Here is a 13,686-nt window from a genome sequence, read left to right as displayed (position 1 = left end):
TTGTTAAACCTCCGAAATGCGAGAACGAATTCTACCGATACTGACACGAACGAGAGAACATAAAAATACGGTTCTTTTATTGTGCTAGCTGGCCCCATAATATTAGACTATGCCAAAAATCCTAGTACAAGGCAACTAGAAAATACAATCAAATTGATCAGCAAATTAACCATGCATGCAACTGCAAACAAAAACCTGGTTAATTGGAACGGTTTCATCCTCGTGAATTTTGCATACGTTTCAAATGAACATGCAATGTCTCTCCTCCCCTGGGACTTTATATCAGATTGCAAGCAAAAGTATGTGCGTCACTGAAATGGTTAGGCGTATTTGATCTGTTATTCTCTATGCAAATACTAATATTAAAATAACTGTTTCGTTGTAATGTATGAATACACTTTAATGATCTGTTGTTATATAAAGTAGAAGTGGTCCTTAAACATAGTACGAGTTTATGACCTTTCAAGAAAGGTGTGTTTTTTTGGTTTGATGAAATTATTAGAATTGATCAATTAGAATGTTAGAAGCAGAAGACGTCATTTATCTTTGTTTTGAAAACGTGTGTAGACTAGATAAACTGACTGCTGTTTAATAGACGTAGTATAGTGCAATATTGTGGAATGCAACATACTAGTATCCTTAAGCCTGCAGGCAGCAGGTGGTTCTGCCTTTGCGACCAGTGCAGACTAAGATGTACGTCCGTGAAGGCCAGTCTTGGTCTACACTGTTCGCTATTCAGTCAGTAAATCTACAGTGAACACCCCTTTGAAAAATAAATGGTACTGCCCAAATTGAATGATGAACAAGATCATTTTAGAAATTTAGCAGGGTAAAGGTCAAGTTTTTTTCTTCTTTATCAACAGCGTACTACGCCTCTAAATCTGGTTCTGAAAAAGATGAGCACCAGACCTACGTTGAAGGTATCGCTGTCGGCATTTCCTTGGCATGTGTGTTCCTTATCGTGCTGTTCATAGCGTGGTGTTACACCAAGCACCAGGCGGTTTCCAGCGGGCCATCGTCGTCGTCGGATAGATCTTCCCGACCGTCTAGCAGCAATACCCATAAGAAAGGTATGTATTGATTAGAAAACATCGATCCCAATTTAAAAATTTCTAAACTGATGATAATGTAATTAACTGAAGCAGGGTTTTCAGGAACTGAGGAAAAACTCATTCAGTTTTGTCAATACTATACTAAAGATGCGTCCAATAATTATAATGCTCGAGTTTTCTGTTTCGAGGCATAGAAATGGTTTTCAAGACTGTAATTGCTTTTGAGTCAGCTTTCATGCAAACGTTTTAAATGCCTGAATTAAGTAGCTTTTAGTGCTTACTGTGCTTTGCTAACGAATAACATAATGCAAGAAAAAAAGATTTTAGAACTTGATTTCATTTTAGCAGAAAAAAACATTAGGAACCAGCAAAGATAATTGCAGCAATTGCAGATTTTGACGTACATTTTATGTCACAATGTAACATTATCAGAATTGTGAAGTCGCTGGAACCATAGATTATGAAATACACTTTTTGATGATTGTGCCAACGGTCTTTTAGAGAATGACGTGATACTCGTCCTTATTTTTGACCTTGTTAGCGTGCCATACCTTTTAATTTATAGCCCATTACTTAAGACAGTAGACATCGCAATTTTGTTATTTTCTTTTTGGCATATAGGGCACCCAATTTTTAACTTTAGAGGCAAGTCTCAGCTAACAAAGAGTGAAAACCCCGCCGACAGTGTTTAGACAGGTAGCAAAGCTATATAACCCATGTACCCGTATTTGAGATGTTACATATTAACGAATGTTGTGCATGGCTGTGTAAGGGGAACAGTACTTGTGATCATGTATAATTTTCATGCTTTTTGATAACAGTTTTATGTTATTACAAACGTATTTATCCAATCATGACCCGTCAGGATAGAGGTGGTGTGCCGTGCGCTAGTAAGTGATACAAATTTTACAGTGTTACTGCCGGATTAGGTCGATATGTGTCATTGGAAACATTAATGGTCGTATATACACAAACCTTTAACCGGAAATCATTTAACTACAAGTGTATTGACATTTTCATTTAGTCAATTTTTTTAAACTGAAATATTTCTACCGTTCGTGTAATTTATCTATACCAATATAAGTTATGATAAGCTGTTTTAAGGTATTGAACTATCCGAATATACCGTCATTTATATGAAATCCGATCCGGCGGTAACCAGTCATCGCACATTTTTCCAACTTGTAACATCCAGCCATCCGCACCTTTTTCAAACATGTAACATGCAGCCATGCACACTTCCTACCCGCCGTGTTGCACAGCTATCCGTCCGCACATTTATTTCTGTGTAACATAATCAATAGTGGCTTCGCATTGCATGAAAACCCAGAGGAAACAAGCCAAATTTATGACACACTGCACTAAAATTCAATTTAATGTTCTTTTTTCTTTGCTAAAAGTAATCGAGTTTAAAGCAAATTTGCGTTGGCTTATAATAAATCATACACCGCCGGAAACTTAGACTGTGACACGTTTTGGCGTTTCATGTAACACCTTCTGCTTATAAACAAACTTGAAAAAACTAGCATGTATATGGCTCCTGTTGTTATTATTCTTAGTTGTATATATGAAGTGTTGGGATCCAGGATTAGGTTTCTGCCTGTCACCGTAACACACTCTGCAAAAAAATAACCAACGCGTTGGTACAGAATTTTAGATACATGTTTCAGCTGAATTTAAAGTCTGAAAAGAATGAAGACTGGAGAAATATTGTTAATTCAATTGGATAATGCACTTTATCTTAGGAGTCTGTCGGTTTGAATTGTCATTGAAAATTTTAATGTATCTTTTAAAGTGGTGCACGGAGTAACGCCGGATATGGTTTGTAACATCATGGCAAGGTACTCTCGTAAATTTTTTCAGATGATTTAACTTGGCTCCTTTCAGGGGTCGCTAGAGTTAAAAATTAGCAAAAACCTTGAAACACCTTCTCATGAACCATTTGGTGGATCTTCACCGAATGTGGTTTGTAGCGTCCTTGTATAGATCTGTCTACATGTTGCTCAGATGGTTCTGACTGAGCAGTTAAGAGCCGCTAGAGCTGAAAACAGAAAATTCTTCTCACGAACTGCTTTACAGATCTTCGTCCAACTTGGTCTGTAGCATCCTTGTACGGTCTTCTCTTAGATTTGTTCGACTGGGTCCCTTTCAGAATTGAAAACAGTAAAACCTAACGACTTATTCTCATAAACCGACGGATCTTCGCAGAACTTCATCCCTGTAGAGACCTCTTTCATGATTGTTCGAATGGTTTTGTTTGATCCCTTTAGGGGCCACTGCGGCTAAAACCAGAAACAATTACTCTTTTAAACACTTCTTTGCATGAACCGCTTGATGTGTAATTAATCCGCTATATTCGTTCGAATGCTTTAGCTAGACCCCGTGCAGGGGACGCTAGAGCTAACAAAAGAAAATCATGTAACGGCCATTTGTAAGAAAACTATAATAGAATAAATAAAGCAATGGTCAAGTGTAGAGTATACGACTTGGCACTAACATTGTCCTCGTGTTTACGTAAATATTTACTAGTACTTAACGAAACTCCAACTAGAATATAAATACTTATCTAATTAGTAGTTCTGACTGTAGTGCTATGTTTTTATTATGAAGGAAATTAACCGCCCAATAATAAGTGTATGCAGCCAGCTTTTGAGTATATGTATATGAGAATTCTATGACAACAGTTGAAAATGTTCTCCTTATTTATATTTTATATGTATATATTTCGTTTGTAGAGTGGTTTACTTTTTCTTTTTCGTAATTCATTATTACTTGATATTTAATTTCCTTCAACAATGTAAATACCCCGGAAAGAAAAATCTTAACATCTGTTTCTTTCCAGGCAATATTATATCAACATTCCGCAAGAAACTTCACATCAGACGAAAATCTGCTCAATCATCAGACGAACCGGAAGCAGTTTATCGTAAGACAGACACTTCCGCCGAAGCACAAATTCCTTCTCGTGATTCAGATGCAACTATTCCGCTAACGAAAGAGTCTGATCACGAGACGTTTGAATTAGCCAATGAAACGCTTGCTGAAGGAGACAAAAATGACCAAGCAAGTGAAAAACATGGCGGCGAAGATTCCCCAAAAGACGGCGGTGCAGAAGGGTCGAAACTTGAACCACCGGAAGTAGTGATCGTACCTGGAACGCCTGAACCGCCAGAAGGGAGTGACGATTAGATAAACAATATACGTGTAGTGATTAGTTGTGTATACTTAATATAGATTTTTATAAATTTAAAAGTCAACGTAACGATTTATATACATCCTGAAAAAAACTTGTGTTCTTTTGGACAAATCAGTATGCATTGTAATATGAAAAAAGGCCTATATTTTCACAGATGTATCGTTTAACAACTGATTGTTTTCAAATTAAGTGTTGCCATGGCTTTGTACATTTAAATTGTTCAGATCAGGTCATGTTTTCATATAATACCCGTATTTGAGTGGGTCAGTATTGAGTGCAATATTTTAAATGCTCAAACCGTTCGTAAAACATCTGGCAGTCTCTTATGGAAAAAAAGACTTTAAATAACGTTCCATAAAAGCCCGTCTGAAATACTGCTGCTGGTTTAAAGAAATGTTTGAAACTGTACGTAACAAAATTATTTAGATTCTGTAAATGTATGATTATGAAAAAGAGCCGGGTAGCAATGCTGTTACAACGATATATTTTGCTTTAATTCAAAGATCTATCAATTCAAGCAGTTAAATTTGGTTAGCTGAGACGTTCATCCGTTGATGAACCATTTGATTGATCTTCACCGAATGTGGTTTGTAGCGTCCTTGTATGGATCTGTCTACAAGTTGTTCAGATGGTTCTGACTGAACCGTTAAGAGCCGCTAGAGCTAAAAACAGAAAAAGAGACATTTGAAGATTTTTTCTCACGAACTGCTTTATAGATCTTCGTCAAATTTGGTCTGTAGCATCCTTGAGCAGATTTTCGTCCTATAATGAATCTGTTAAAAAAAAACTGAGTAAAAAATGACCGAAAGATAGCTTTTTAGCTCACCTGTCACAAAGTGACAAGGTGAGCTTTTGTGATCGCGCGGTGTCCGTCGTCCGTCGTCCGTCCGTCCGTCCGTCCGTGCGTCCGTCCGTCCGTAAACTTTTGCTTGTGACCACTCTAGAGGTCACATTTTTCATGGGATCTTTATGAAAATTGGTCAGAATGTTCATCTTGATGATATCTAGGTCAAGTTCGAAACTGGGTCACCTGCGGTCAAAAACTAGGTCAGTAGGTCTAAAAATAGAAAAACCTTGTGACCACTCTAGAGGTCACATTTTTCATGGGATCTTCATGAAAGTTAATCAGAATGTTCATCTTGATGATATCTAGGTCAAGTTCGAAACTGGGTCACGTGCGGTCAAAAACTAGGTCAGTAGGTCTAAAAATAGAAAAACCTTGTGACCACTCTAGAGGTCACATTTTTCATGGGATCTTCATGAAAATTAATCAGAATGTTCATCTTGATGATATCTAGGTCAAGTTCGAAACTGGGTCATGTGCGGTCAAAAACTAGGTCAGTAGGTCTAAAAATAGAAAAACCTTGTGACCACTCTAAAGGTCACATTTTTCATGGGATCTTTATGAAAGTTGGTCAGAATGTTCACCTTGATGATATCTAGGTCAAGTTCAAAACTGGGTCACGTGCCTTCAAAAACTAGGTCAGTAGGTCTAAAAATAGAAAAACCTTGTGAGCTCTCTAGAGGCCATATATTTCACAAGATCTTCATGAAAATTGGTCAGAACGTTCACCTTGATAATATCTAGGTCAAGTTCGAAACTCGGTCACGTGCCATCAAAAACTAGGTCAGTAGGTCAAATAATAGAAAAACCTTGTGAGCTCTCTAAAGGCCATATTTTTCATGGGATCTTTATGAAAGTTGGTCTGAATGTTCATCTTGATGATATCTAGGTCAGGTTCGAAACTGGGTCACGTGCTGTCAAAAACTAGGTCAGTAGGTCTAAAAATAGAAAAACCTTGTGACCTCTCTAGAGGCCATATATTTCATGACATCTTCATGAAAATTGGTCAGAACGTTCACCTTGATGATATCTAGGTCAAGTTCGAAAGTGGGTCACGTGCCATCAAAAACTAAGTCAGTAGGTCAAATAATAGAAAAACCTTGTGAGCTCTCTAGAGGCCATATTTTTCATGGGATCTGTATGAAAGTTAATCTAAATGTTCATCTTGATGATATCTAGGTCAAGTTCGAAAGTGGGTCATGTGCCATCAAAAACTAGGTCAGTAGGTCAAATAATAGAAAAACCTTGTGACCTCTCTAAAGGCCATATTTTTCATTGGATCTGTATGAAAATTGGTCAGAATGTTCATCTTGATGATATCTAGGTCATTTTCGAAACAGGGTCATGTGCGGTCAAAAACTAGGTCAGTAGGTCTAAAAATAGAAAAACCTTTTGACCTCTCTAGAGGCCATACTTGTGAATAGATCTCCATAAAAAATGGTCAGAATGTTCACCTTGATGATATCTAGATCAAGTTGGAAACTGGGTCACGTGCCATAAAAAACTAGGTCAGTAGGTCAAATAATTAAAAACCTTGTGACCTCTCTAGAGGCCATACTTTTCATGGGACCTGTATGAAAGTTGGTCTGAATGTTCATCTTGATGATATCTAGGTCAAATTTGAAACTGAGTAAACTGTGGTCAAAAACTAGGTCCGTAGGTCTAAAATTATTAAAATCTTTCGACCTCTCTAGAGGCCATATTTTTCAATGGATCTTCATGAAAATTGATCTGAATGTTCACCTTGATGATATCTAGGTCAGTTTCGAAACTGGGTCATGTGCGGTCAAAAACTAGGCCAGTAGGTATAAAAATAGAAAAACCTTGTGACCTCTCTAGAGGCCATATTTTTCATGAGATCTTCATGAAAATTAGTGAGAATGTTCACCTTGATGATATCTAGGTAAAGTTAAAAACAGGGTCACGTACCTTCAAAAACTAGGTCAATAGGTCAAATAATAGAAAAACCTAAAGACCATATTTTTCAATGGATCTTCATGAAAATTAGTCAGAATTTTTATCTTGATAATATCTAGGTCAAGTTCAAAACTGGGTCACATGAGCTCAAAAACTAGGTCACTATATCAAATAATAGAAAAAACGACGTCATACTCAAAACTGGGTCATGTGGGAAGAGGTGAGCGATTCAGGACCATCATGGTCCTCTTGTTCATGTAGCCTTATTGTGCAAAGTAAGAATCAATGCATTATTTTGTACATTATATACATCATGATATTGAGCAATCGCTGATTTGTTTGGGAATCTGAATACTTTAATATGTACTATGAATTATGCATTGACTATGCACTTCAAACAGCAAAGATAAATATAATAATACCTATATAGGTGAATTGTGTCTGGTGTAATGTCTGATTTTCGTCTGAAAATGAAAATATGTTATGCGATTGTGTATATTAATACTTGCAATATTTTTGTTATGTTATTTGAACTATAAGGGAAACAAATTTCTCCTGTTTGAGTTAGATCCACTGTAGTACTCTCCCTTGCTGTTATAATATTGCTAGCGCATCGTGTTCGTGAAATAACAGTGACATGCTACACTCTATTCACAAGAACATAAAGTATGGCTGGGAAAACACATTTTTCTGCACATATATATACCTAAATGGCATTCCAATGTAGGGCAAGTAGATAAAAAATCGTTAGACATACAAAAAATATATTTTATAGAGCTATTTACAGAACAGACAACACTTCCGATGCATGATTTTTTCACTGCAAGAACGAAGTATTTTTCTATTTTTTTTCACCGAGTAAAAGTAAGATCTAGTGTTCACATGTGAAAGATATGCACAACTCTCTTTACTCGAGTGTCAATGATACAAAAAAGTTTCAAAAACTCAGTGTGTTTCCGTTTGTTTCTGTCCAGAGCATAACGGAGAGCTCAAAATACGATTATTCAGAAGCTTGCTCGTAAAAGTGGGTGTTTAATGCTTAATACGATTGATTTTGCCTTTGCAGCCAGTGTAGATCATGAGCAGCCTGCACATCTGTGCAATCTGACCAAGATCTGCACTGTTCGCCAGTCAGTCAGTAAATTTAGCAGTGTAAAAATTAAAAGAATTTATTTATAGATTCAAATAAGCATGTTTATCTTTACTCCTACAAGTTTCTTGCATTTCTATTGAACAATAGACGTGGAGACAGGATATATTCCATATCCTGCTAGTACATTTCAGATATGAATTTTGATTAAAACAAATGGCTGTCGCTTTGTTAATTTACAAAATATTAGATTATAGCAAGTAAGTAAAGGGTAGTCTGCAAGATGAAATCGTTACACAGCTTGTTGGTGACAGGATACGGGATACGCTGTCTCGAAAATCCATATCAGGCTCGAGCTTCGCTCTCGCCTGATACGGATTTCCTTCGCTCTCGGCTGATATGGATTTCCTCGACAGCGTATATCACGTATCCTGTCGCCAACAAGCAGTGTAACTAATAATATACATCCTGTGGTACACATGACTCCTGTCATTTTCTGGAAATACATTTGTTCACAATACCTGTTTTAGATAAAGATATTCTAATTAGCATGTTTAAAACGTTCAGTACATACCGTCAGTTTTATACATTTAAAATACAAAAGATCTATAGTTTTATAATTATATTTTCTTAGATACAAAATTGTACAAACCTTCGAATCTTTAAGTTCATAACATGTCAGAGTATCGTCTTGCTGTGCATGAAGAAAAATTCACAACACTGTTTTGAAATGAAATCAGTTTTTGAGGTAATTTACACGCAGAAATATTTAAATAGTATCCTACTCGAACTGTTTTAATTGCCAGTCTGATTGTTTATATATGAACAAAGTTTGCCAACATGTATTAACATAGCAAGATATCATTTAGTATCCTGATGTGAAGATATTTTATATAAAATGTTATGTCCTGCAAAATCATGTACACATATGTATTACGTGTTCTGATAACTTTTATATACTTTTCCCATTATGATCAATAAACAATTACATCAGTAATGTGTAGCCAAAGCAAATTGCTTATGCTTGTTTTGCACTTAGAGTGCACATTCTAAGACCATGTCATGGAAACCGACATATTATTTGTACAAGTTCAAAGCTGAAAAGAAATGGCACTCCTGAATGCCTTGGCATCTATTACATTGCTTATTACTACGTGTAGTTATATTGTCGATACTTTTTGTGTATAAACGCGCTGTAAGAAAAACAGATTCAATATGTTTTTTCTCAAGTTGAGATTTCTTCATTTCATGTATCATAATATGAATATAATAGGGTTATTATGACAGTAGCTTGATCTGGGATGCAGTATTCGGCTCGAGTGGATTTTGCTGGATCGGATCTCACGAGGCGCGCAAGCGCCGAGTGTGATCCGACCGTGCAAAATCCACTCGAGCCGAATACAAAGTCCCAGATCTAGCTACTGTTATAATGACCCTTTTATTATATACCTTTACCATTTTGATTCTTGTTTTGTTCTTGAACAAAATATTCAATGTTTATCGATATTAAATGGAACTTAGTGAAGCTTTTATGTGCGATATTTATAGAAATGTGTCGGGTCATGCATATTAATGAAAATAGTCCGGCAGCATACAATATGGAAGGTACAATACGGAATTTAAAAGGTACAATACGGAATTTTTGTCTGTCTGTTCATACTTAATTGTGAAATACAAGCCGATTTTTTACAGAATTTATATAGGTATATAATAAAACTCCATAATTACTATCTCTGTAGACGCGAGCTAGGAGTTTCTTAATCTACACACAATTATTGCAAAACCTGTTTCATTTACATTCAACTTTCCGAGTTTGCATCTGTAGTCTTACTGTATGTGTCACGGTGTAATATAGAACTGATGGGGTAAAAACTATAACATTAAAAGAGTGTACTACAGTTTCTAAATGCCGACATTTCATAGCCTCTATTCGACTTAGTGATTTATGAAACTAAAGATAGGTAAGCCTGTTAATTAAGCTCTTTATGATGAATTGATGTGTACATGTCAGTTTTATGTCTTGCATGTGACTGGAAGAAAAAGTAGGATAATAGTACTACTTACAACAGCTTTGCGCTGGGACAGGCGGTACGTGTTATGTTATAGTCTTTTGTCAAGTTTGTAGTCCATATTTAGCGACGTTTATAGTCATTTTTGTCATACATATTATAAGTTGTGCGGTAGTTGCATTAGTTTTTTATTTGTGCAGGAGTTTGACACATTTTGAAGGTCTGACACCACTTTACAAGAAAGTAGTTGCTTACAAGGCAGTGTTATGCTTGTTTGACTGAAAGTGATGAAATCACGATAATACATTCCAACTGCGGAATTTTGTCCTGTCTTATTCAGTGTAAGTCTGTCAGTTGGCATGACGTACTCTCTTTTGCTGGAATTTTGAGTTTAATGATAATATACGCTACAGTAGCACTAATTCTGTATTAGATATAATTAATTCAGATGTGTGTTCACATGAAATTGTTGGCGACAGAAATTGAAACTGATATTATACCACTATACAAACAAACTGACTTAAAATGGTTACCAGCATCCCATTATGTCTTTATACTGACTTGGCATGGTTACCGAGATTTCGTTATGTCTGCATACTGACTTGGCATGGCTACCGATATGTCATTATACTGACTTGGCTTGGTTACCGGCATTTTTTTATGTCTGCATACGGACTTGGCATGGTTACTGCCATTTCGTTATGACTGCATATTGTCTTGGCATGGTTACCGGTATTTTATTATGTTTGTTTACTAACTTTACCGGGTTCCCATTATGTCTGTTTACCGACTTGGCATGGTAACCGGTATCCCATTATGTCTGGTTACCGACTTGGCATGGTTACCGGCATCCCATTATGTCTGGTTACCGACTTGGCATGGTTACCGGCATCCCATTATGTCTGGTTACCGACTTGGCATGGTAACCGGCATCCCATTGTGTCTGTATACCATCCTTGCACGGTTACAGTCATCCCATTATGTCTATATACTGACTTGGCATTGTTACCAGCATCCCAATATGTCTGTTTACTGACTTGGCATTGTTACCAGCATCCCATTAAGTCAGTTTACAATCTTTGCACGGTTACTGGCATCCCATTATGTCTAAATACTGACTTGGCATTACCGGCATCCCAATATGTCTGTTTACTGACTTGGCATGGTTACCGACATCCCATTATGTCTGTATACCATCTTGGCATGGTTACCGGCATCCCATTACGTCTATATACTGACTTGGCATGGTTATCGGCATCCCATTATGTCTGTTTACTGGCTTGGCATGGTTACCGGCATCCCATTTTGTCTGTATACTGACTGGGCATGGTTACCGGTATCCCATTATGTCTGTATACTGACTTGGCATGGCTACCGGCATCCCATTTTGCTCGTATACTGACTTGGCATGGTTACCGGCATCCCATTATGTCTGTATATTGACTTGGCATGGTTACCGGCATCCCAATGTGTCTGTTTACTGACTTGGCATGGTTACCGGCATCCCATTTTGTCTGTATACTGACTTGGCATGGTTACCGGCATCTCATTTTGTCAGTATACTGACTTGGCATGGTTACCGGCATCCCAGTATGTCTGTATACTGACTTGGCATGGTTACCGGCATCCCATTATGTCTATATACTGACTTGGTCTAGTTATATTGACTTGACCTGTCACAGCCTGTCCTTCGGACCTCGGGCAGTGAAAAAAAATTACAGTTTTATATCACATTGATGTATATTTTATTTCAATTTACATTTTGTATATGTAAGATGTTTTATGAATATATTGTCTTTAAAAGCATGAACCAGTGTAAAGTAAAATATGATTGTATTGTACATATCTCACTGAATGAAACTGAACTGTACGCGGTAGTTTTCTGGACGTATGTAGTGTAGAAATATGATACTCATTTTTTTTGGCAAGGGTAAATGACAACTTGCAAGGGAAACATTTTTAAACAGAAAATATTTTGAAATAAATTATAATTAAGTGGCAATACTTTTTAGCGTTAACATATAAATGATTGGAATGGTTTAGAATGGTATTTTCAGTAATTTTGGAATTTGATTGATTTTTATACAATTTCTTGTAACTGCTCAAGAGTGATCTGTTGTCGTAGTGCAGTAGGGTTAAATTGTAAGAACAAAAGTCATACTTTAAACTATTTCTTATATCGAGTATCTCAGTTACTTACACCTTATACGATTGAGAGATGAAAGTTTAATTCCACTTTTTAAATAATTCTATACAATAAACTCTGTGTCTTGTCATTTTTAGCAAATTTCAGACGTTTTTAGACATGTGTGGTCTGTATTTACAGATATTGTTTTACAAATTTATATATCAAATGTTAGGTAGTCATACAATTATGATGTCAGTGTTTGTTTTATATGCATGTACTGATGTAGTGATGCACAATAAAACCCTTTTGCAAAAATTGTGTCATTTTGAAGTGTACTTACTCCAAGACAAGTTGTTATTATACGGCCTAGATCATCTGTGTCTATTTTCCAACAGAAATCTGTAATCCTTTGTGAATAGCAAACTGCAAGTCGCACATAACAGGCTGCTTTCGACGTTTTGAATCCACCGCTAAGTCATATTGACTGCCCTTTGAATACTGGGATGGTATCTGTCAAAGTGTCATCATACAGTTTACAAGCTAAAAGTAATGTAGTCCCACTATTACTACGAAACCAAGGGTCGTGAGATCGAGCCCCCGCTCCTCCAACTAAAAAATACTAACATTGGGATAAGAGTCCCCGCGTGCATGGGTGATTTATACCTGGTACGCTAAAGAACCAGTGAAGCTTCTGTATCTTGCACTATCCTCCTACTAACATTACTAACAGTCTTGTGGAGAAGTCGCCCATATAATGGGTTGCAGGTGGCGACTATAAATAAACTTATATACAAATAGTCCCACTATGTGACTCGAGCTACAAGGATCTTACACAAGCCTATCCCTATATAGTCCCTTTACCTGTGTCAGTTAACAAACTCCGAGGCAGGACGAAGTAAACAAGAGCTGTCAGTGGACAGCGCGCTCGACTATTCTCAGTGCTTGATAGTATAATATAAGTTATGAGTAAAACTTTAACATTACAATAAGCATATTCTAAGTCGAAAAGGGGCCATGATTCAGTCAAAATGCTTGATACAGTTGCCTCCTCCTTTTTCCAGACTGGGGTCATGATGGTAAACAAGTATGCAAACTATCAAAGCAATACCTCAATGGACTGAAAATATTTGGGGTGGTACACAAACTTTAACATTACAATAAGCATATTCTAAGTCGAAAATGGGGCTATAATTCAGTCAAATTGCTTGATAGAGTTGCCTCCTCCTTTTTACAGACTGGGGTCATGATGGTTAACAAGTATGCAAAATATCAAAGCAATATCTCAATGGACTTTGAAAATATTTGGGGTGGTATGCAAACTTTAACATTACAATAAGCATATTCTAAGTCGAAAAGGGTCCATAATTCAGTCAAAATGCTTGATAGAGTTGTCTGCTCCTGTTTACAGACTGGGGTCATGATGGTTAACAAGTATGCAAAATATCAAAGC

The 13,686-nt window shown here is 36.7% G+C and overlaps 1 protein-coding gene and 1 long non-coding RNA gene across 2 annotated transcripts in view; both read left to right on the top strand.

Moving 5' to 3' along the window:
• The window catches only part of LOC123529122 (uncharacterized), a 33,532-nt gene extending 28,962 nt beyond the window's left edge, over window positions 1-4,570 (top strand). Inside the window, exons 5-6 of the mRNA XM_045309336.2 lie at window positions 864-1,070; window positions 3,895-4,570. Of these exons, the coding sequence (XP_045165271.2) occupies window positions 864-1,070; window positions 3,895-4,241 (554 nt within the window). The 3' untranslated portion in view covers window positions 4,242-4,570. The remainder of the gene's footprint in view (window positions 1-863; window positions 1,071-3,894) is intronic.
• The window catches only part of LOC128547855 (uncharacterized), a 28,627-nt gene extending 16,078 nt beyond the window's left edge, over window positions 1-12,549 (top strand). Inside the window, exon 2 of the long non-coding RNA XR_008366706.1 lies at window positions 5,062-12,549. This is a non-coding gene — a long non-coding RNA (uncharacterized LOC128547855). The remainder of the gene's footprint in view (window positions 1-5,061) is intronic.
• Window positions 12,550-13,686: the final 1,137 nt, after the last annotated feature.

Source organism: Mercenaria mercenaria, chromosome 13 (genome assembly GCF_021730395.1).
Source record: "Mercenaria mercenaria strain notata chromosome 13, MADL_Memer_1, whole genome shotgun sequence".
Taxonomy (NCBI): domain Eukaryota; kingdom Metazoa; phylum Mollusca; class Bivalvia; order Venerida; family Veneridae; genus Mercenaria; species Mercenaria mercenaria.
The sequence above is the reverse complement of the archived record's forward strand: the minus strand, read 5'-3'. Positions and strand labels throughout refer to the sequence as shown.